At 42.7% G+C, this 24,983-nt stretch overlaps 2 protein-coding genes across 3 annotated transcripts; one reads left to right on the top strand and one right to left on the bottom strand.

Moving 5' to 3' along the window:
• The first annotated feature begins 8 nt into the window (after window positions 1-8).
• On the top strand, window positions 9-15,969 carry LOC129780503 (uncharacterized). Its single transcript, XM_055788826.1, has 4 exons — window positions 9-360; window positions 14,781-15,222; window positions 15,284-15,705; window positions 15,770-15,969. The coding sequence occupies exons 1-4, from the start codon at window positions 54-56 to the stop codon at window positions 15,895-15,897; spliced, it is 1,299 nt and encodes a 432-aa protein (XP_055644801.1). The 5' UTR covers window positions 9-53; the 3' UTR covers window positions 15,898-15,969.
• Window positions 15,909-24,983, bottom strand: LOC129780502 (xanthine dehydrogenase). 2 transcript variants are annotated; one of them, XM_055788824.1, is made up of 6 exons: window positions 24,653-24,983; window positions 23,251-24,329; window positions 21,665-23,189; window positions 21,341-21,609; window positions 20,245-21,286; window positions 15,909-16,079 (listed from the first exon to the last, which is right to left on the bottom strand). In XM_055788824.1, exons 1-6 carry the CDS (start codon window positions 24,737-24,739, stop codon window positions 16,029-16,031), a joined length of 4,053 nt encoding a protein of 1,350 aa, XP_055644799.1. In that variant the 5' UTR covers window positions 24,740-24,983; the 3' UTR covers window positions 15,909-16,028. The 2 variants fall into 2 exon arrangements, with proteins under 2 accessions (XP_055644799.1, XP_055644800.1); XM_055788825.1 differs by lacking the exon at window positions 24,653-24,983 and adding an exon at window positions 24,451-24,582.

The following is a 24,983-nucleotide window of genomic DNA, read 5'->3' on the forward strand; positions in this document are numbered from 1 at the left end:
GAGTTTTTCTCCCGTCACATAGCATCCGCGTCAATAGCGTCAATAGCTGGAAAATGGCTTCTGTGAATCTGCTGCCGCATCCAAATGATTCCGTTGTCACTAGTGGTAAACGCACACCGACGGTGAAAAAGGCAGTTTCACCATATCGTGCCGGAACGGCCAGGAGTCGGTTTACAAAGTCGCCCCGTAAAGGCACATACGGGACGCTTGAAAGAGGCTTGCTAATCCAGGATTCCCTAGAAAGTTCAGGAATTCCGAGAACTAAAAGTTCCAGCGCAGGCGACGTTCAGTTTATGAAGAAGGAACCGGACGCTGCCGAATTGGTGAATATTTTCAAGCTAGATGATATCAAGTTTTCAGGTAAGTACAGTTGTGTATGCCGCTTTTGATGCTAGGGTCATCAAGATTAAACGATACTTAATAAGTTTCTTCGAAAAGCACAATGCAGCAACAGTTGATAGATTATTCGTGGTGTAGATTTTGCTCAGTTTCTTGTGGAGGCGCAGAAGCATTTCTTTTAATAGAGGACCATCTGTAAGGTTTAGAAAGAGCGCTGTATTCGATATCAAATCTCTTTTTCTGTTAATTTTAATGTCTACAAGTCACTGTGTCACTTCAATTGGCATACTGCATTTTTTTTTCATCCCCAAAGCATAGCTGTTGATGTTTGAGGATCCTGCCTTGAGTTCAACTTTCCTACTGATGTGAGTTGTCAGGTATTGATTTCTCTCAAGTAATTGTATTGCCTTGAAGTATAGTCATGGGATTTTCTCATCAACAGTTATAGGAGGTTAGATCCGGCACTTGTCAGCTTGGATGGCACCCAAAACTCCCTTTTTTATTATCTCAGGTTCTACTTGGTACACTCGATAGCTTTTTGTACGCGACCAAACATTATCTTTCTTTCGAACCGGATCTATTCTTCGAGCTGATATTCGTTTTGTTCTTCGCGATTCTTCGCCACTGGGATCGTACTCAGGTTCAATGAAAACAGTGCCAACTAGTGAGAAGTATACGGGTATTCGCTGAGCGCATGTGATAGCGCAGCGTTGTTTCACCGTTGTGAGGGTGGCATGAAGCGGGAAAACATCACGTTAATCCTCTCAAGTATTTCCCAGTTTTATTGTAAAAACACGCAACAAGACACGCTACCTTCACTTCAGTTTCCTCGCCTTGTGGTGTACTTTGAATCACCCAGAAAATTGGCGGATAATGAAGAAATCAATTCGACGTAAGTTACACGAGAGGCTTCGTTGATTTGAGACTCATTGTTTAGGCCTTGGCAATAAGCTGCTTCTCCGTTTTGGCCACGAAATTATTGCTCAAAATTTTCTATCGGTTGTTGATGGGGGACGTTGATAGGGTTGCCGTCATCGCTTACCTCCTGGGAACGTAAAGTACCTGGTCCACTGCCAGTCGTTCCCGTCCAGCGTCAAGTAGGTAACGTTATCCATTATGATCTCGGCCTCGACTAATGCTTCCGCATTAAAATGTCCATTTTGGTCAGGTATTTCTCCACCGTTTGACCGGTTGCGCCGACTTCCCAGCCTATGGTGCCGAACGATGAAGTCATCTTGCTTCCAGTCTTTCGTTCGTTCGTTCTTTGTTTTTAAGATGCTTTAAACTTTGCAGTTCATTCTCGTCTTTTCCAGTCTTTCTTTTCAGCTTTTGCTGCACTTTTCGGTTCCATTGAATCCTACATTCAATGAGACGACTATCGCTCTTTACAACGTCATCTCCCTTCTAGAGAAAGACGAGAGCCGGATGGGCTTTATCCGAGAGACAAGAAGTGCCTCATGATATCCAACTTCTTCGCCGAGGTTGAACAAATCAGTATTCCTGGCAGTACAAACAAAGCCATCGAACGTAGTTCCGTGATTTTTTTTTTTTTCATAAAAAGGATTATCGTTTTATAATATTTTTAATATTCAATTTTTATAATATTTATAATTTATAATTGCTGTACATTCTAAATGTCTGTTTCTCTTCGGACATTAAATGTGCAAAACGTTCGAAATAGGGAATACAAAATTATAACTCGAACGAAATGCAAATGCAGAATAAGGGTGAAAATTACTTCGGACTGGTCTCAATACAGAAGAGCCCTAACCGAATACAAGAGAGAACCAAGACGATTAAAAATAATTTCCTGGATACATAATAGCGAAAGCGTTGCAAATACCCCAATCGTTGCAAGGGTCAACAAGACCCTTGAAAAAGACATCTTGAACATACTAGGTTTCCCTAAAAAGAACGAAGGGTCGTCCACAAAAACTCCCTCAGAAAGATTAGACTTACTGATTAATACTCACTTCTCGGGATCTGCATCTGTTCATTCTGATATTAGTCTTAGATATAATCTTGACATAAGATGCTCTCAAAGGTGTCTCACAGTGCGAAAGAGGTTGCAAACATGGATTGGTTTGGTTTTCACGAAATCCAGAGTAGAAAACGCGGTAAGAGTCTTTCAACCTTACAAATTTGCAGTGATTTTTCCAGACCTGATTGATAGAGCACATTCCTTCCATATGAAGATTTATCAAAGTTGTCTTCATCCCAAAAGTGGGGAAACGTGATGAATCACTCCCGAAAAAATACAGATCAATTAGTTTATCATCAACACTACACCCATACCTCGTTATACGGCCGCTCTTTATACGGCATTTCGCTATACCGGCCCTCTTGAATTAAGGCACGTTTTCGATTCACGGCCTAAAATATCTCATTATAACGGCATGAAATCGGGGTTTAATGTATCTCTAATGTATCCATCCTTTGACCTTTGACATATATGTAGTTGTTCCATGTTATTATTTTACGTACAAATGTATGTACTTTTTATGTATGTATTTTTGAATTAAATGACGAAAATGCATTTTGAATGATAAATCTTGTTACATATTTCACAAATTTGGAACCGATCCGATTGAATTTGTATGAATTTGTATTATAATAATTGATTCCTTATACGGCTTTTCGCTTTACGGTCAAGTTTCGTGGAACGTATCTAGGCCGTAAAGCGAGGTATGGGTGTATTGAAAAATATGGAAGAAGTATTATTAGGTGTACCGGTTAGTTTCTTCGATCTTGCAACGGATGGCGTAACTTGATTATTATTCCAGTGAATTAAATTTCCAGTAATTCGTTGGAAAGTTACTGTCATTGCGCGTCTTTTTCAGTATATGTCAAAAAGTTGAAGCGTAAACAACATAGTTTTTGCCACTGCGAATATATCGAATTTCGTACCTACGAGAGTGGTTTTGCGGGGAGTGTTACTTCATTACTTCAATATGAAGAAAAAAAGCTGCGGAAAGTAATCGCATTTTGGTGGAAGTTTATGGTGACCATGCTCCAACTGAGTGAACATGTCAGACGTGGTTTGCACATGGTTTTAAAAGTGGTAATTTTGACTTGAAGACGAAGAGCGTTCCGGACCGCCAAAAAAAGGGTTTTTTTCCAAAATATATATTTTATTAAGGCACATGTGGCGTTAGCCTGACGGGACCGGGAGTCCAATATTTTGACAATTTTTGTCTTACAACTATGTTAGTAATATGTAACCGATTACTCGCGGTTGGCTCGAGGTTAGTATTACAAGTGTTCTCATAATTGGTATGTCGCAGTCTTCGATGCTCTGTACGTGTGCCCGACACGGGATACTTCCTATTGGGATGCAGCTGACCATTAATCAGCAACGCCCCCCTAGTCTGTACCCCATATCTAGCGTGGTGCGTCTTTCTCGACTCGAGGAATCCAGGATAGAATGATCACTAGCCGGCGCAATCATCAGCTCGTGTAGAGTTGTCATGAGCGGTACAACCTTTGGCTCTTGTTGAATGATCAGTGGACTGCACAACCTTCGGCCCGTGCATCTGTAAAGAGTGTGTGTATGTATTTCCGCGACTAAGTAAAAGTTTATCGATCGGATAGGAGGGATATGAAACGGGGACGCAACGAAGGAAACATTATTAAACGTTGACATCGGCGTTTCTGAGAAACAGGTATAGATGAAGCAGAAGATCAGAATCACGGCTACCTAAGATATCCCGGACGGGGATATCCGATTGTTTGCCTTGTGCTCTCAGTGCTCTAGAGAGCTGAGAGCGAGCAGCATGGAACCGGATACACGACCAGACAACATGCTCGATGTCGTGGTAGCCATCGCCACAATCACAAAGATTGTTTGCTGCGAGCCCAATGCGATAGAGATGCGCGTTTAGGTTTTAGTGATTGGACATAAGCCGAGATATCACGCGAATGAAATCACGACCTACATTCAATCCCTTGAACCATGCACTCGTCGAGACCTTAGGGATTTTCGTGTGTAACCAACGACCGAACTCATCACCACTCCACATGCGTTGCCAACTTACGAGCGTATACTGACGAGGAATGTGGAAAAAATCATTATAAGCAATTTGCCTTTCAAAAAGTGTGCCTTCTAAAGCGCCCACCTTAGCTAGCGAGTCCGCTTTCTCATTCCCCGGAATCGAGCAATGAGAGGGAACCCATGCTAAGGTAATCTTGAATAATTTTTCGACCAAAACACTCAATAGATGTCTTATTCTTGTTAGGAAATAAGATTAGCGTTTATCAACTTTCATTGAGCGGATTGCCTCTATTGAGCTGAGACTGTCTGAAAAAATAAAATAGTGGTCGATGGGCAATGTTTCAATGATCCCTAATGCGTAATATATCGCACCCAGTTCAGCGACATACACGGAACAAGGATCTTTGAGTTTGAAAGAGGCACTGGAATTTTCATTGAAGATGCCGAAGCCAGTGTACCCGTTTATGAATGAACCGTCAGTAAAGAACATTTTATCAGGTCCAACTTTCCCATATTCTGCCGAAAATATCGGCGGAATAGAATCGGAGCGTAGTTGATCTGGGATTCCATGGATTTTTTGTCGCATGGACAGATCAAAATTGACAGAGGAATTGCAAAAGTATGGGAAGCAAAATTGGTTGGAGATGCCCGGTGAAGGGTGCACTTCATGGGTAAGGTACTCATGGTATAGAGACATAAAACTTGACTGAGGAGTCAGTTGGAGTAGATTTTCGAAGTTATCAATCACCAATGGATTCATGATCTTGCAACGGATGAGAAATCTGTAGGATAATTCTGTGAACCGAAGAGTAAGCGGGGGGGGGGGGGGGGGCTCCTGCCAAAACTTCGAGACTCATCGTATGTGTCGAATGCAAACACCCCATGGCTATACGCAAGCAACGATATTGTATTCTCTACAGCTTGAGAATATGAATCCTGGCAGCTGATCGGAAGCAAAAACTGCCATATTCTAACACTGATAATATCGTTGTTTTGTATAACTGAATGAGGTCTCCTGGATGGGCACCCCACCATGTTCCGGTAATTGTTTGGAGAAAATTGATTCTTTGCTGGCATTTTTGTTTCAAATACGCAATGTGTCTCCCCCAGGTACACTTAGAATCAAAATATACACCCAGGTATTTGAAAAACATAGAGTGTTGGATCGTTTTGCCGGATAGGTGAAGCTGGAATTGGGCGGGTTCGTGCTTCCTAGAAAAAAACAACCATTTCAGTTTTCTCCGTAGAGAATTTGATACCCAGCTTGAGGGCCCACGTGAACAGATTATTCAGGGTATCTTGCAACGACTTTTGCAGAACGACGGGATTAGTACCCGTGATGGAAATAACTCCATCGTCTGCAAGTTGTCTCAGCGTGCAGTCTCTAGTTAGACAATCATCCATATCATTAACGTAAAAACTGTACAAGAGGGGGCTTAGGCAGGAGCCTTGTGGTACGCCCTTAAAACTGTAACGAGAAGATTTCGAGCTGCCATGAGAGAAAATCATGTGCTTTTCTGACAGTAAATTGTTCAGGAAATTGTTGAGAATTGGTGAAAGTCCACGATTATGAAGCTTCTCTGAGAGAATTTCCATGGAAACTGAATCAAATGCCCCTTTGATATCGAGAAAAACGGAAGCCATTTGTTCTTTGCGAGCAAATGCGATTTGGATTTCAGAAGATAGCAGCGCGAGACAATCATTTATCCCTTTACCTCGGCGGAAGCCAAACTGCGTATTTGACAGCAAATTGTTCGTTTCGACCCACTTGTCTAAACGAAGTAGAATCATTTTCTCTAACAATTTACGAATACAGGATAACATTGCAATCGGCCTATACGAGTTGTGATCGCTAGCCGGCTTGTTGGGTTTCCGTATGGCTATCACTCTCACTTGTCTCCAGTCATGCGGGACAATATTCAGCTCCAGAAACTTGTTGAACAAGTTCAGCAAACGCTGTTTTGCCAAGTCGGGAAGATTCTTCAACAAGTTGAATTTAATGTTGTCCGACCCCGGAGCTGAATTGTTACATGAGAGAAGGGCAATTGAGAATTCCACCATCGAAAAATTCTCATAAAGGGTGTGTCACATCAAATTGCATCACGGAAAAAACGCTGTAGAAATTTAATTTTTGGGAATTATATCTTCAGCTTCCGCTTATAATCAGATAATAGTGTATAGATCACGTTGGCTATGCTTCACTGTCAATTTTTCGTAAATTTGGAAAAATGTCGTCGAACGAAAAAGAGCGTCGTGAATTAATCCTGTGCACTTATTTCGAGAATCCGGAGTTGTCACATCGGGACATCGGTGAGATGCTGGGAATCGTCCAATCCACGGTCAGCAGAGTACTAAAACGATACTTCGAGAACCTAACCATCGACCGGAAGGTGAAGAACGGCAAAAATGGATGCTCCGTCAGTGAAAAAGATCACAAGCGCGTAGTTAAGCAGTTTAGACGTGATCCGAGAAGTTCGGTCCGGGATGTCACCAATAAGCTGAATTTGTCAAGTTCATTCGTCCAGCGGACCAAGCAGCGGGAGGGCCTGCGTACATACAAGGTTCAGAAGGCTCCTAACCGCGACGAAAGGCAAAACATGGTGGGGAAGACGCGAGCCCGGAAGCTGTACACCGAAATGCTGACGAAGCCGCATTGCCTGGAAATGGACGACGAAACCTACGTCAAAGCGGACTTTCGTCAGCTGCCGGGCCTGTTGTTCTTCTCCGCAGAGGACAAATTCAGCGTTCCGGAGGAGATTCGCAAGCAGAAACTATCCAAGTTTGCCAAAAAGTACATGGTGTGGCAAGCGATCTGCTCTTGCGGAAAGCGGAGCGCCCCCTTCGTGATGACCGGCACGGTAATCGGGCAGGTTTACCTTAAGGAGTGCCTACAGAAGCGCTTACTACCACTATTGAAGCAGCACGAGGGCCCGACCATCTTCTGGCCGGATCTCGCTTCGTGCCACTATTCAAAGGACGTGTTGGAATGGTACGAAGCCAACGGGGTCACCTTCGTGCCAAAGGAAATGAACCCGCCCAACGCGCCTGAGCTTCGCCCAATAGAGAAATATTGGGCGATTATGAAGCAGGCCCTCCGGAAGAACCCAAAAGTTGTCAAATCGGAGGCGGACTTCAAGAGAAAATGGATTTCTGTTCAAAAAAAAAACTACAACCTGACGTTGTACAGAACCTTATGGACGGGGTAAAGAGGAAGGTGCGAGCATACGGGCTTGGGCTTGAAGTATGAATAAAAAGGAAATGCCAAAAGTTGTTTAATAGTTTTTATTTTACTGTCTAAAATTTTCAAAAGGATCGGTCTACTGGGCGAATTTCTACAGCGTTTTTTCCGTGATGCAATTTGATGTGACACACCCTTTAATCGCTTTGAAGTTCGCTTCCTTGCAAAGTTAAAAATCCAACGGTCAGAGTATTCCTCACTTTCGTTTGTATGGTTCCAGCCACGCATTTTCCTAGCCGTATTCCAAAGAGTGCTCATAGCGGTCTCCCTTGACAAACCATTGACGAACTTCCGCCAATATCCACGCTTTTTTGCTTTAATCAAACCTTTTAGTTTGGCTTCTAGAGCTTGGTACTTTAGAAACCAGTCCACTAATCCAGTTTTCCTGAATTTTTTGAAAGCGGATGATTTTTCAAGGTAGACCAAAGTGATGGAGGACGACGTCGGAAAGTGGTAGCCGGTACACGTTTCTTTTGAGCTTGAAGTGCGCTTTCGTAAATCAAACTCGATATAAAGTTATACTCTTCGAGTGGAGGAAGTTCATGCATTGAAACAATTGCTTCAGATATTATTTCCGCAAATCTTCTCCAGTCAATATTCTTCGTGAGGTCATACGAAATATTGACTGACTCACGAGAGCTTGATTCATTAGCGATCGATAAAATTATTGGTAGGTGATCACTACCGTGGGGATCTTGGATTACCTTCTACATGCAATCCAGGGATAACGAAGAAGAGCATAGAGATATGTCTAGCATGCTTGCCCGTGCAGGAGGGTTGGCTATTCTGGTTGCTTCCCCAGTATTCAAAACTGTCAATTTGAAGTTGTCGCATAGATCATAAATCAAAGTGGCACGGTTGTCATCGTAGAGTAATCCCCATGCTGTTCCATGGGAGTTGAAATCACCTAAGATTAACCGCGGCTCCGGCATTGCCTCGATAGTATCAAAGAACTGATGGCGGCCTACCGTAGTTCTGGGAGGGATATATATCGAAGCAATGCAGAGGTCTTTGCCATTGATTTGTGTCTGGTAAGCAACAACTTCAATGCCTGTCATCGATGGGAGAGTGACTCTAGAGAAGGAGTGACATTTTTTAATCCCCAATAGTACGCCACCAAACGAGTCATTTCGATCGAGGCGAATAATATTGAAATCGTGGAAATTCAGCTCGTCGGCTGAAGAAAGCCATGTTTCACAGAGGGAAAATACATCACAGTTAGAGCTATGAACTAAAAATTTAAATTGATCTAGTTTAGGGATGATGCTTCTGCAATTCCACTGTATTACAGTGGTCAATTCCTTGACCTCTTGCACTGAATCAGGCATCGAGGGAAATGAACGCTACTAAAAAGGCACATTTTTCTTTCAAGAATGTTCTCACTACCGGAAGCAAACATAATACTATGCTTTTAAGAGAGTCATTAATATTCAAAGCATTCAAAATGTTGTCCACCAGGTCAGAAAGCGCAAACAAGCCAGGTTGTGACTATTGCTTTGACCGCGAAAAAGGAACAGACGTATTGGGTGTTGTTCCGGAACGTGATGAGGACCCCTGGTTAGTAGGAGAACCGTGTAAACCAGGAGGTACTTGCTTCGGTCTATTTTCAGCACGTTCGGTTCGAAGTTTCAATCCAACTTGGGAAATTTCGGACTTCTTACTGGGAAGTGATGGAAAAGTAGTAATTTTCCTTTTCCTGATGGCACCCTGCGATGTACCAGAACTTCCCGCGTTGGGAGCGTCAGCGACAGGCTCGTCGTTCTGCAGGAGGGAGTAAGGATTGTCCTGCGTCGTTGGCACGGAATTCTTAAGCATTTCTGCATAAGTTTGGTCATACGAAATATTGACTGACTCACGAGAGCTTGATTCATTAGCGATCGATAAAATTATTGGTAGGTGATCACTACCGTGGGGATCTTGGATTACCTTCTACATGCAATCCAGGGATAACGAAGAAGAGCATACAGATATGTCTAGCATGCTTGCCCGTGCAGGAGGGTTGGCTATTCTGGTTGGTTAAGTTTTGAAAATTCCTTTAAGGAACGTTTGATTTTTTCCCCTCTTTGTATGTACACCGGGCATTGAGAAAGATCATGGGGGGCCCCGTCGCAATGAAGACACTTGCGCTCTTTTGCGTAAGAAGTCCCATCATGACTCTCTCCACAATCTGCGCAACGCTTTTTGTTGCAACAGTAGACGGCCGTGTGACCAAGTTGCTTGCAGTTGTTGCAACTCATTACCCGGGGTACAAACAATCGAACAGGTAAACGAAGCGCATCTATCGAAGCGAAGTTTGGAAGGGCGGAGCCCTCAAAGGTTACACGAAAAGAATTTGTCGAACTGAGAACTCTCTTATTATTTATAATAGATACGGATTTCAGTTGATCGCATGCAAGAATCTTCACAGTTTTAAGCGAAGAGTAATCACCTTTTCGGTGATTACGCCGTCGATTTCTACGTTACGACAGGGCACGTATACGCGATACTATACATTTGCTTGGGTCCGGCTGGAGACGACAACTCGTAATTTGTCTGGCCCCATCCGAGTAATCTCGGTAACATCTGAGAAGTTTTTTGTCAGCTCTTTAGATATGCGAATAACATTGAGGGGTTTGGATTTTAGCCTAAAGTACACAATGAATGCGCCTTTGGAGCCCTCAGGGTATACTTTTTGACGAAAATCCAGTTTTTCTTCATCCTCCTCATCATCAGAAATTACGTTTTCTATTTCCTTTCTTCTTCCAATTTCTACTTCGCCTTCCGGTTCTTCAGGGGGTTCCGTATCAGAGATATACGTTGGCGTCGTTGCGGGATCCTCCCCGCCTTCAGCCATAGTAATAAATTTCGTCAACTGTTCGATATGAACAGAATTTACTGGTAATAAAAAAGAATTAAAAAATAAATATAATAAGATAAACTTCTATTTTAGTTACAGTAGAAAATTATAGTTATTCAAACTAATTTTTATTAAATTAAATTCAAAAATGAAAAAAGTTCCAACAAATGTTCAAGTGCAATATATATGAAGAAGGATGCCCTAATGCCAACGTAATGATTACGTAAACACCAAGCGAAACAATGGTATTTGTTATGCACAGAAAGTGGAAGAAATGATAGAAAGGAGAAAAAAAAGAAATAAACTTCTACTTGCCGCTGCGGTGTGACGTATGTGATGAGTATATGTGATCTGTTGAATGGATCCTCAGTGTCTCGATCGTACACCACTTATTTGGTTGAGATTCACCACGCTTGCAAGCGCGCCGGATGAAAAAAAACACAATAGAATCGATGTGAAAAAACACCTCTTTCGGATCGACTGAAGAATGCGTCCAATAAGCTTGCAAGTGAGCGAACGAATGGTTCGACAAAAAAAAGGTTGAAGATGAAGAATTGGAGGCTTTACTCGATCAAGATCCGTCACAAACGCAACAAGAACTTGCAGATGCACTTGGAGTAGCTCAGGAAACCATATCCGATCGTTTAAAAGCAATGGGAATGATCCGAAAGATAGGACATTGGGTGCCGTATGAATTGAAGACGAGACGTCGAACGCCGTTTTTTCACGTGCAAACAACTGCTCCAACGGCATAAAAGAAAGGGTTTTTGCATCGAATCGTTACTGACGATGAAAAGTGGGTCCATTACGACAATCCTAAACGTCGAGCAACGTATGGATACCCCAGGCATGCATCAACATCGACGGCCGCGCGGAATACTCACGGCCAGAAGGTTATGCTGGGACCAGCTGGGTGTGGTGTACTATGACCTGCTAAAACCGAATGAAACCATTACGGGGACCTCTACCGAAGACAATTGATGCGTTTGAAGGAAAAAACGGCCATAATACGAGCAAAGGCACGATAAAGTTATTTTGCAGCACGATAATACTCGGCCGCATGTCGCGGAAACGGTCACAACATACTTGGAAACGCTGAGATGGCAGGATATCCCACCCGCCGTTTTTTCCAGACATTGCTCCGTCCGATTACTATTTTTTCAATCGATGCCTGGTTGACCAGTCCCTCTCCGATTTTGATGATTTTGATGAAGTCAAAAATTGGATCGATTCGACAAACTGGCCGATTATTGCCGCAAAGGGATCCGTGATATGCCAGAAAGATGGGAAAAATTGTGACTAGCGATGAACGATAATTGAATATTGAATTTGTAACCATTTTTGCAGAATAAAACATTAATTTCTGATAAAAAAAACGATGAAAATTACCGATACTCCTATTATATGAAAACATAAAGTCTGAATTCATGTATAAATGCCCATTATCTATATACCAGTTTGCCTACCAATCAGGCAAATCTACAGCCATAGCGCTACACACGCTTGTGACAAAAATTGAAAAATCTTTTTTTTTCCATTTTTGACCCAATCTCAATTCTCATCCCCATCGACGGTACTTCCTATCGGTCAATGACACATGCTATGAATAGAAGATATTTAGATGACTGTATAGTCGAATGGATCCATTGCATGTAAAATCTGTAAAAGAACATGGCAGAACATAGGACCTCAAATCAAGAATGGTTATGTAGGTCTACACTGTCATTGTGCGGTGGCTGCTCATTATTATGGCGGCCAAAGACTAAGGAGGCTATAGCTACTAAAAATATAGACAAACTCCAACGAAGCCAGTCGTTACTATTACTGGAGAAATGCGGAACACACCCTCAAAAACGTACTGAAGCGAGAAAATACTAGACGGGGGCAAAACTGGCCACTTGAGCATACCGCTGCACCAGAAAATAAACAGTGATTGGATGGAACCTAGTGTGATATTCCGTAAAACACCGATAAATCTTTCATGTAAATACGCCTAACAATAACTCACATTCTATCTTTTTGACGTAACAATCTGAACTCTCTTTTGTTTACAATCCCTCATCAGAGCTACACTCTAATTTAGGATACCACATCCTCCCCCGACAAGAACAATAATAAAAATAGAATGTAATCTAATCAATAGATGCAATGCCCAGACTTTCGAAAGGAGTATTTCCAATTCTTGTATTCTTGTTAACTAAGTTACCGCAGCATATTTCGTATCATCAAAGTTTGTTTATTTAGTTGCTAGATATGCCTCATCCTCCGGAAGCACTAAAACGATCAATAAACGAAATATGTCTGAAGCGTGATATTGAAAAAAATAAAAAAAAAATTATCATACGTTCTGTTGATTATTTATTGTTTTAATTTGGAAAATAACGTGTCGATGCTTTCAACTGAGTTTTTTTTTGTTTGTTGCTGGACAATGGCCAATTGACTGTCTTAGAAATTTTTAGGTGCTACGTATGGCCATGTTCTTGGAGGTAGCGAAGTCAATAAGTCTTAGGCCGTTTTCGTTGGTTCGCTGATGGGCGCTGAACCTACCAATTACCGGTCTGAATTCCTCCTCCTGGCCGACCTGAGCGTTCAAATCACCGATGACGATTTTGATGTCGTGTTTTGGGCAGCGATCGTATTCACGCTCTAGCTGCGCGTAGAATTCTTCTTTATCGTCATCGGTGCTAGCTAGATGAGGGCTGTGGACGTTGATAATGCTGATATTGAAGAAGTAGCCTCTCATCCTCAATCTGCACATTCTTTCATTGATCGGCCACCAACCAATCACCCGTTTTTGCATCTCCCCCATCACGATAAAAGCTGTACCCAGCTCGTGTGTGTTGCCGCAGCTCTGATAGATGGTATATCCACCATGGAACGACCGCACCATCGAACCTTTCCAGCACACCTCCTGCAGCGCTACGATGTTGAAATTGCGGGCTCTCAATATTTCCGAAAGAATTCGGGTACTCGCAAGAAAATTGAGAGACTTGCAGTTCCATGTTCCGAGTTTCCAATCTCTAGTCCGTGTTCTTTGCGTGGGTCTAGTCCGATTGTCCTGTCTCGAATTTCTTTGTGAATTTTCCTGTGCGTTTTATTTTTACGGATGGCTTGCAGGGCCTGCACCAACCCCCTGTCTCGCCGGAGGACCGTCGTGCACAGCTCTTTTTAGAGTCCCCATTGGCACGAAGACAGTGATCAGCCGTCCCTAACATGGGGATCAGACGCTGTTTTGAGCCGCACCTCCATGGTGAACAGACGCTCGGATAGGCCCCCTTCCCTGTCAGCATACGACCAAGATCCCACCGGGGTTGGTTACCCGATCTTCACTATGGTTACTCGTACCCCAGCCGGCACCACGGGGAGGTAGGAATAGGAGTTACTGGACAGGAAGCTAAGGACCACGAATGGGGTCTATTTTATGCCTACAGGTACGCGAAGTACCGATGGTACGCTTAGTCCAGTCATTTACCAACCATTTTAGCGGTTTTTATTAACAAACATATGAACTTGCAAGATGCGACTAGAGCTTTCCCTTCACTTTTCCAGACCCTACTGTGTAATTGGGTAACTTCACCTGGGCTTACCGATGACCGTCTCGATGGAAGCACTCAGATCCAGCGCCACAGGGTTGTTAGATGGGATGACTGCTGTAAATGCGGGGCTGCTCGAGTTATCCAGGGATTTAAGAACTCCAGCAGGTGGTTGAACGGATACAGAGGGAGCGTGCTGTGTGGCAGCCTTTGGTTCCATAAACCGGCTTGTAGCGGCCCCACTTCACCACAATGTAAAATAAGGTCCCAAAGTTCTGCAGCCCCTTCAGATCAATTGAATTTTTGTCGAGGTGGACGAGATACTATTGGTCTCTATACTTCCGAGAACCTTCATGACGTGCCATTTTGAATATTTGTCCATATCGGGAAGACCACGCTAGACCGTCTTGAATGATATATTGCCTCCATGTCACGGGAAAAGTACTCCACTCTCAGTTATTCCAAAAATTTTTCACGGCCTTATAGTGGTTTAACGTCGAAACCATCAGCTTGTATCTCTCCGTTGCAAAAGCAGATAGTGCACTGTGACATAGTGACTACAGACTTCAGACTCATTCATTATCAAACTCAAATCAAACAGATTCTATCTGAGCTGTGTACCGTCAACGTTCTTTTCGGGTTGTTTTTTTTATTTCTTTGTCAAAACATCGTCCAATTTTCTAATTCCACTTTTCGTCACATACCACTCGTATTACGCATGCGAATATTGGCCCTTACTTAATTTTCGATTGAGTCGTTTAGTGCTTGATTCTGTCATCACACGTGGCTGTGTGCTCTGCTCATCAACTGTTTTCATCTCTATTTTCGATTTTCAATCCGTAGGATCCGACGATGAACAGCCGAAACCAACCCCTGTACAGTCAGTGACGTCGGCTACACACGGGGAAAAGGCAACACAGAGGCCGAGTGGTATACCGGTGAAAACGAGGTCTCATCTTGGCCGCTCGCATCGCTCCCAACGAAACCTCATCAGTAGCAGTGATTCAAAGACGATAAAATTTCTACTCAAGCTAACGACCAAAAGTTACTTCGAATCTCTCAAGTATGAAATCGATTGTATCAAAGAGAACGACCGCAAGACACAGGATCAAACCACCTCCCACGCCTATTCGATTATGACGCTCATTAACAAAGGGGCGGAGTTTGATCGAAAGATGGAAGATTTGCGCCAGCAAAATGCTAAACTTTTGCTCGAGTCTCAAGAGAAGGATCAATCCCAGCAAGAGACGGTGTATGCGATAACAACTGAACTGAATGAAATTAAGTAATCGTTTGTCAAATTTTGTTTATACCAAATGTTTAATTTGGTTTTCTCCGTGCTTTAGATCCGTTTGCAACCTTCTTTTGAAGAACATCGAAAAAGATCACGAGCTTCATGTTCTGGCCAAAAAACTTCGCAAATCCGACAAGTTCGACTCCAAAACATGTCAAATGTTGAAAACTCATCTTCGCAAACCGATCAACGTGAATGGCAACCCGAACAAGTCGCAATCAAAATTAGTTCGTAATAAGAAATCGGTCGCGTCAGTCGCTTCCAAAGCAAGAAGCGATAATCTGCTGTCTTCGAAAAAATCCAAAGGATCACGCCATTCGTTGGCCAGACAAAAAAGTGACTGGTCGTTGCTCACCAGTCTGTCGTCGATTTCGACTGCTTCTGATTTACTATCGGACATTGAGATAACCACGGATAAGAAGAGTGAAACGACACATAAATCACCGGCACCTTCCATCGTCAGCGGCAAATCGGGTGAGGTCCAAAATTTGTTTTTTATTCCTTATTTTTATCTCTTCAATGTTTTAATGAAACTTAGAACGACAAAATCAAGCAGAGAAACAATGCAGAATTGATCAAGTTCAGAGGAAAGGTAATAGATCATGTCTGATGAGGATGCTATTCTGCGGCATTAAGGACTCTAAAAAGGAACCGAAACAACAATGAAAACGAACATAAAAATTTTAAAGCTATATTTGTAATATATTATGGTTGGGTAATCAAGCTGCCACAAGCGAAGAAAATATAAAAAATTAACAATAATCAAATGCGGCAAGTGATTTTGTTACAGGTTACCATTAGGGCATTACATTCCACGGAGTATATGATCCTGGTTCGGCTTCTGAGAACTGAAAATTCGAAAAATCATTATTAGATTAAATTTGATTGTTTGTATTTAACTTATTACTCAAGGCTTGAATCATCCGGAATCACTAAACCAGTCGTATCTCGGAACTGGTTAAAGGTATAAAAAATGTGTTATATCAAAATTCGGATAATTTATTGTTCTTTTCAGAAAGAAATATTGAACCAATTATTACGTTACAGTTTTGATGAATTTTCGTTCTTTTCTTCGTATAACCTTCATCAAAGTTAACCTCAGTGTTCATTTTATTACACGATCAATTCATGTCTACAGCAGTCACTTTGACGCCATTCTTCAATTTCCGCTTGACAATTACCAATATTGTTCGATTGAGTGGAATTGGGGGCAATTGGGAGGATTGGGATCTCATTGTGTAATCAATGTAACCGGTCCCATTGTCACGGTGCCACTGAAGCACCTCTCGACTGTATTGGCAGGTTGGCAAATCTGGTCAAAACTTCATTTCGACCTTTGTGAGCCTTAATAAACGGAAGGAGACGTTTCGGCAGTCTTGATTGTCTGCCTACAATTTTTTGGCAAATCTTTTGCCAAATCTGGCAAAATCAAGTACATCCTGGCAACTTTATCAGCGAAAACGAACTTAAAGGATAAAGTAAACGAAAACGAACTAAAAGGGTGAACTTCACTTGGCAAAGTGGAAGTAAAAAAACTTTGTCTTTTTTTCGAACACCTATGTGGTTCACTATGAGATCTATGGTGAAAAAGTGCTTTACAATTTTTGCACGCCAAGTGCATCGTATGATGTATCGAGAAATATTATCAAAAATAATTAATTAAAAATGAAGTATCTAAAAAAAATTTTGAAAAAAAACTGATTTTTCGAGATCCAGTACTGCCATAACTTTTATTTTAAAGTATTCCTACTTCCCTTTTTAGATATGTGTATTTTTTCAGAATTTTAAAAGTGTTTCGCGGTATATATTTTTTAATATTTCCAATTTTTATTTTTTTTTAGAATTTTGAGACCCAGTACTGGCCTAATTTATATTTGAATACATTCGTATGTGTTTTTTAAATATTTATTATTTCTTAGAAAATTTGAAGAAAAACTGAAATTACGAGCATTGCGCGATACGAAATATCTTTATTTTTATTTTCAATTTCCTAAAATCTATGATTTTATTGTATTCGTGCATTCGTAAAAAGTAGCCCCACACCTTTTAATCAGCGCTATGGAAAATATTGTATAGGATACTCAAATTAAGTTCACTATAAAAACTCTGGTAAAAATATATAATATCTCAATAGGCTTGGAAATGAAAATATACCGCGGAAAAATGAAAGTATACCGTCACAAATCGTAAAAAATTTCTATCGAAAAATAATTTTTTTTAGTATTTTAAAATTTTGGATTTGGAGAGACACAGAGAGAAAGAGAAAGAGAGAAAGAAAGAGAAAGATAAATAGAGAGATAAGGATAGAGAAAGAGAGAGAGAGAGAAAAAGAGAGAACGAGAGAGAAAGATAGAAAAAGAGAGAGAAAGAAAGAAAGAGAGAGGGAGAGAGAGAGAAAGAGAGAGAGAGAGAAAGAAAGAGAGAGAGAGAAAGAAAGAAAAAGAGAAAGAGAGAGAGAGATTGAGCTTGGATAGACTGTACAATTCGTAGTTGCTCTCCGTGATTGACCTGAACCAACCAAACTGCACAAATAACACACAGAATGACGCTTGGGACTAGCAAATCATTATCGTTGTGCAATTTCCGGTGATTCGAGCTTTAAATGGTCAATAACGACGCCGGCCACGTCCTTACAGTCACCAGGGGAAGGGAAGGAATGTTAGTATGATAATCGCCGCCCGAAGGCCAGAAGGGTCGCCTCTATAGCGTGGTTCCCTAGCGATTATCATGGGAGGGATAATTGTTAGTGGACACTGTCATAAGAAACCACAGTCCATCTGTTAGGGCATGGTGATATAATCACTGCAAAAATTCGATTTCATCTAATTTCCAAATATTTTGATAAATACCACTCGAAACGTAAGCATTTCACACACGCACTTTACTATCGTGAAAATAAAAAAAGAAACTTGATATACAAAGCTAACTCAAAATTTTCGCACTGGGCGATTTTATTCACTTCACACATCAATTTCCAATTGGAAATTTGAAACCGATTGGATTATTCTTCAATGTACGGACTATTTGCGCAGCTTTAACGCACACATACAGTCGATTCACGCGATTAGCACAGTAATACACTTTTTACCATAACTTAGCATCGGAAAATTCGAATAATCAACACACTACAGCGCAATAATCACATAACCAGAATCATTTCAATAAAACACAACTCAACACATATAAATACATATACACACAATCACACCTACGATGAACACGCGACGAAAAAAGAGACAAGTAGCAACGAGAAATCGAGAGAGCAGCGAACGCGACCACACTAAACATGAGAAAATGAAAACATTCGCCGGGCAAATCATTTTTTCATTTCTATTTTTTCGTAAAGAAAAAAAAATAGAGAGAGAGAGAGAGAGAGAAAGAAAGAAAGAAAGAAAGAAAGAGAGAGAAACAGAGAGAGCTGACAGTAGTACAGCAAAGTATACTATGTACTTCCAAAGTACTCTTCATCGACTGCAACGCACTTATGTCAGCGCTTGATCCAGTCCTCGAAACATTTATTATGTTCGATTTGCGGTATGGCCACTAGCCACATTTTCGATTTTTCCATTATTTCATCTCGAGTGCTGATACGTGTTCCGCGGAGCGGTTTTTTGAATCTTTCGAATAAGAAAAAGTCACAGGGAGCCAAATCAGACGCAGAGGGCGTTGCTGTGTCTGTGTCGGGCACACGTACAGAGCATTGGGTGCGCTAAGGGTGCTGAACATCGAGAATATTTTTTTTATCTGTATTATAGTGATTTTCAATTCAATTTGGCTGGTTCGTCACCTTTATTTCCATTTTTGGAAGAATGTCGGGAGTGAGAATTGAACTCGTGACCAGTGTTGTAAACGGTCGACATTTCTCTCAACCATCACATACTGCCCTTGCTCAAGAGTTACGGCTCAATATGTATTGCGAATGTAACCAAGAATGCATTGCTCGGTTCTAACAGTCACATCAGAAATAAACGCACAGCCGCAAACACGACTATTAATTAAACGTTTATATGTTTTCTCTTTCTGTCGACCATACCCAGAAGAGCGATGAAAATATGCTAAAGGGTGTGTCACATCAAATGCATCACGGAAAAAACGCTGTAGAAATTTAATTTTTAGGAATTATATCTTCAGCTTTCGCTTATAATCAGATAAGAGTGTATAGATCACGTTGGCCATGCTTCACTGTCAATTTTTCGCAAATTTGGAAAAATGTCGTTGAACGAAAAAGAGCGTCGTGAATTAATCCTGTGCACTCATTCCGAGAATCCGGAGTTGTCACATCGGGACATCGGTAAGATGCTGGGAATCGTCCAATCCACGGTCAGCAGAGTACTAAAACGATACTTCGAGAACCTAACCATCGACCGGAAGGTGAAGAACGGCAAAAATGGATGCTCCGTCAGTGAAAAAGATCACAAGCGCGTAGTTAAGCAGTTTAGACGTGATCCGAGAAGTTCGGTCCGGGATGTCGCCAATAAGCTGAATTTGTCAAGTTCATTCGTCCAGCGGACCAAGCAGCGGGAGGGCCTGCGTACATACAAGGTTCAGAAGGCTCCTAACCGCGACGAATGGCAAAACATGGTGGGGAAGACGCGAGCCCGGAAGCTGTACATCGAAATGCGTACATGGCACTTCAACGCCATCATTAATTCTAAAATAAAGCTAAAATCCACGAGAAATGAATGATCGATTTGAGAAATCACCAATAATCTCGATAACACTTATAAATTCACATAAGCTCTCTTTTCAAAAAATTGTTACAAGACATTATTAAAAATATTTTTCATACTAAAAATACGGTAAAAAGACTAAATAATCAAAAATGGTCGGAAAACGGCACTGTCCCATTCAAAGCGAATCGTTTGGTCAGCCTAGTCATGACTAACAAGCATGACCATGCAGATACGTGCATTCCGCAGAGTCTAGCCCCCTTTGGCATTCAAAAATACGGGAGCAATACCATAAAACGAACAGAGATTCCGGATTCTAAATGTTTCAAGCTTTATATCATACCTTCTGGGTGATCTTGTCCTGACAAGCCAATCGAATGCGGGAGGCAGTTGCCGGGGAAACCAGATCGAAGTCATCGGGCAAATTTTCTTCCTCTCGAGCAGCCGAGATAGCGCGACGTATAGCGAAAAACGCCGAGGAGGCTAGGAACAGCGGTGGTTCACCTACGGCCTTCGAAGAATACACCGCCCGTGGGTTGGGCGCTCCGGTCAAGAGAGAAACGTTAAACTCGCCAGGGATGTCAGCGAATCCGGGAATCTTGTAAACTCCCGGTCCCCGCGAAAACACGGTCCCAGTGGATGAGTAAACCATTTCCTCGAGCGTAAACAGACCGTATCCCTGCATGAATCCACCCTCAATCTGACCGATGTCGATAGCTGGGTTGATACTAGATCCGAGGTCCATTACAATATCGGTACGGATCACCTGATGGTCTCCAGTGAGACAGTCGATCTCTACCTCAGAGCATGCTGCACCAAATGTGAAGTAGTTGAAAGGATTTCCCGAATTTGTGGCGAAATCGTACCCAATATTAGGTGTGGCATAGAATCCCGTCGTTGATAGCGAGACTCGATCGAAATAGGCCTTGTTTACCCAGAAGTCCCAGTCCTTATCGGGAAATTGTTTTTTGTATGGCTCCAATCGCTGGTTGATGACCGTGCAAGCGTTCAGTACGGCCATTCCGTTCAGATCCGACCCCGCGCTAGCCGCCGTAGCTGGGGTGTTTGGAACTTTATCGGTTGACGTTTCTGAAATGTGGATTTTCTCGAACGGAATCTTTAGTGTTGTGGCAGCGACTTGAATCATTTTGGTGTGTAATCCTTGGCCCATTTCGGTACCACCATGCGACAGCAACACTGCACCATCGTGGTAGACGTGGATCAGTGCTCCGGACTGATTCAAGTGAAGTGCGGTAAAGGCAATTCCGAACGTTGTTGGTACTACACTGATGCCACGTTTCCGCCAGCGATGCTGCTTGTTGAATTGCTCGATCTCTGCCCGTCGTTCCTGGAATTTGGATGATTTAACAACTTCCTGCCAGCATCTGTAATGATACGATATTACTGAAATGCACCCGCTTTGATCGCGCCGGACTTACTTGCGAACGTTGCAATTTTCGATGGGTTCATTATAATGGGTTTTATCTCCCTCTTGGTACATATTCAGCTCCGCCAATTCTTCATAGTCACGTTCAAGGGATCTCGCCACGTGATGCATCATCGTCTCCGCAACAAACATTCCCTGTGGTCCACCGAACCCACGGAAGGCGGTATTGGACGGAAGGTTGGTCTTGCAAACCCATCCTTGTACTCGCAGGTTAGGGAACTTGTATGAGTTCTGAATGTGAAACATGGCACGCTCAAGAACCTGGAGAAATAACTCTCACTGATAAATTATTAAAATGACTATTCAGTATATTTACCGAGAAAGACAAATCCATCGAGTACCCCGCGTTGTTATATGCCTTGAAGTCTCCGACCAGTAGCTGCCCATCCTGGCTCACTCCAACCTTGTACGTGAAGTAGAATGGATGTCGGGTGCCACTCATAGCCATATCTTCATCACGATCCAACATGCAACGGACAGGTCTTCGAAGGGTATGAGCTGCAAGAGCAACCGGCACAGCAACTAGGCCTGCCCGAGACTCCTTCCCTCCAAATCCTCCTCCTAGTCTCTTCACCTTGGAAACTACCCTACTCGAGTGAATTCCTAATGCATGAGCGACTTGGTGCTGGATTTCCGAAGGATGTTGTGATGAACTGAAGACTTCTATCTCGTCCGAATCCTTCGGAACGGCAACGCATGCTTGCGTTTCAAGATAGAAATGCTCCTGCCCACCAATTCTACAGTCTCCCTCCACGATCGTATGCGCCTCGCGGAAGCCTTTTTCGATATCACCTTGTTCAATTGTTTTGGGATAGCCAGGGTAGAATGATTTCTTCTCGATAGCATCCTCAATGGTGATGATAATTGGTGATAGCTCCTCGTACGTAACCTTAACACGACGAGCCGCCTTTTGGGCAATGGTTTGATTATCCGCCACCACAGCTCCAATAATTTGTCCTTGGCTGGTCACCTGGTCTTTCCAAAATACGTATTCATCGTGAAAAACAGGTCCACACTGGTTTTGTTCATCGGTCAAATCGGCTGCCGAGAAAAACCGATGAACTCCTTCCATGCCCAGAGCTTCTGAAGGATTGATAGAAAGCACCTTGGCGTGGGCCTTTGCGCTGAAGATAAATGCTAAATACAGCTCGTTGCTGTATTTTGGAATGTCATCACAATAGACCGCCTCTCCAGTGACCTGTTTGAACGCTGACGCATGGACCTTGGGTCGGTGAATTGGATCCGTTAAGGGTTGGTCTGTCGAAACCTTTTCAAATAGTTGGGTACTCTTTGGCACCAATGTGTGGAATGTCTGGGCTCCACTTTTCTCCCGCTCCTGCACCGATTTATGACTAGGAATCGTAACGGATAGAGCTTCGCTAATAGCCAGGTATGCTTTGAAGAAAATACTCAAGGTCAGCGATCGACGATAAAGGATCATCCCACCGGGTGCACTCGGGCTCAGAGGCATCTCATTCACAAGCATATCGTTTGCCATCTCCACGAGCTCACGATTCCAGCGCTTCCCAATCAGAGCCGATGCAGTTTTGGTCGCTAGCACCGTTGTAGGAGCCATACCACCAAAAGCGAGGTGAATTTCTTCAATGATGTCGGTATTCGGCTTGAACAAAACATTGAACGCTCCATTGACGATTGCTATATCATCGTCGCGACGTTTAGCCTGTTTGTGGGCTATGAAGTGTCGGTGTTCATTTGTTTTAGGTAAAATCAGAGAAACGAGCACTTCATCCGGACGAATAACATTTCTACGGTATCCGGTGAAAAATCCGTCCCCCATATGAACTTTGCGCACGCCGCCATCCAAACTAGCTACCTCCAATCTGTGGATGATCGATAAAATAGTGTATAGCGAATATGTTAGGAGATTCTTAGTCAACTTACTCAATTCCTGCGGCATTGAAAATCGGATTTAAATCAGAAATTGGACTTCCGGTCATTAAATTTCCACCAACCGAAGCTACGTTCCTAATTTGTTTGCCAGCAAACCAATGCAGCATCCCAACTATCGCTCGGTAAAGTCGTGTCTCGCATTCAGGAAGGCTTTCGATCTCCTCTTTCATCACACGTTCCATCTCCATCAATGTTACAGACGCCCCTATCTTCAAACCCCCATCCAACTTTTCAACGCGCGTCAACTCATCGATCAGTGATGGGTTCGCCAGAACCGGATATTCAAAGTGCTTGAACTTCACCTCAACACCCACTTCGGTATTTCCTACAATTATTTTAGTCTCTGGATAGCGCTTTTTCAGAGCTAACAAATGCTCCAATTTGGTTGGACGATACCAACTGGTACTGGACGATCGGAAAACCAACGATTCTTTGTCTAAGGCGTCGGATAATTTCAACTCTGGCGGGAAGATCGGTTCTTGAGAAGGATCAAACGGAGTGAACTCGCTTACATCAAACAATTTATCGTTGATGTCCACCCTACAACCGTTGGTGGAACCATTTGAGTTCTTACAGCATTTATCACCCATAGCACAGCTTCCATTCTGACCAAACTCTTGCGTAAACGTCCGATACCCCTCGATGATCGGCCTGTACCCGGTGCATCGGCATAGATTACCCTGGAATGCCACTTCCATTTCCTTCATCGAGGGAACCGGTGAGCTTCGGAGCAGCGAATACATCGACATTACAATCCCAGGCGTACAGAATCCACACTGGGAACCGTGCGCTTTCGCAATTCTCTCCTGGACCGGATGCAGCCGAGTTCGGGTGCTACCGATACCCTCGACCGTTGTGACGGCCATACCATGAACAGCGCATACCGGCGCAAGGCACGCGTTCACAGCCAGATTGTGTATCCGATCATTGGTGCGATCAATCTTCGAAATCATCACCGTACATGCACCACAACCACCTTCGGCGCATCCCAGCTTGGTACCGCAGAGGCGAAGCCTGTCCCGCAGGTACACCAGCAAGGTACATTCCGGGTCCGGGTGGTGATCTATGACCTGGAAATAGGGGGTAAGTGTAAAGCATGATCATGGTTTCAATCAGTTTCCAGTTTTGTTTGTGACGTGATAGCTGTGATGAACCGTGTTATTTTACACGATCACAAAAACAACCTCGTACCATTATAATTCACTTTAAAACAAGCTAAACACTACTGCTGACATTCACCACACCGGAAAATTATGCGATTTATAGTGAAACAAACATGTTACTGATAACACACCGTGTGACGAAGATGACTTGAGGTCAGATAATCGGTTACGCTTCCATTCGTTATTCCCAACATATACCTACAACAATTATTTCAAATATGCAGACACACCTTTTTGCCATTGACAAAAAAGACGAGTGGATATTGATCGTTAAATTCGATCAGTTGTAAATCTTTCACAGTGGACGGCGAGGGCATTGTGCCTAATCAGTAGTTGCTCCACTCAGGGGGTTATCTCGTTGGATAAGTGTATGTTTCCTTTCTATTTCACGCACTTGAGGTTGAATCTTTTTTTTCTATTGGTACGCCACCGTACAAACTTTTACTTTCCTCTACCACGTTCGAAAGTTGCCAAGAGACTGATTCTCCGAAAGTCTCTCGTTTGGCTATCAGCGCTGGTGGAAGCTGATGTTCGTCAATAACCTACAGCCCCACATGTGGA

Source organism: Toxorhynchites rutilus, chromosome 3 (genome assembly GCF_029784135.1).
Source record: "Toxorhynchites rutilus septentrionalis strain SRP chromosome 3, ASM2978413v1, whole genome shotgun sequence".
NCBI classification, from domain to species: Eukaryota; Metazoa; Arthropoda; class Insecta; order Diptera; family Culicidae; genus Toxorhynchites; species Toxorhynchites rutilus.

Coding starts and splice junctions, on each gene's coding strand:
- LOC129780502 (XM_055788824.1), bottom strand. CDS start 24,739: ATGCCCTCGCCGTCCACTGTGAAAGATTTACAACTGATCGAATTTAAC. Junction 24,330..24,652: donor TTTTTGTCAATGGCAAAAAG/GTGTGTCTGCAT, acceptor CCCTATTTCCAG/GTCATAGATCACCACCCGGA. Junction 16,080..20,244: donor AGGACAAGATCACCCAGAAG/GTATGATATAAA, acceptor TCGAATTTTCAG/TTCTCAGAAGCCGAACCAGG.
- LOC129780503 (XM_055788826.1), top strand. CDS start 54: ATGGCTTCTGTGAATCTGCTGCCGCATCCAAATGATTCCGTTGTCACT. Junction 361..14,780: donor AGATGATATCAAGTTTTCAG/GTAAGTACAGTT, acceptor TTCAATCCGTAG/GATCCGACGATGAACAGCCG. Junction 15,706..15,769: donor CATCGTCAGCGGCAAATCGG/GTGAGGTCCAAA, acceptor AATGAAACTTAG/AACGACAAAATCAAGCAGAG.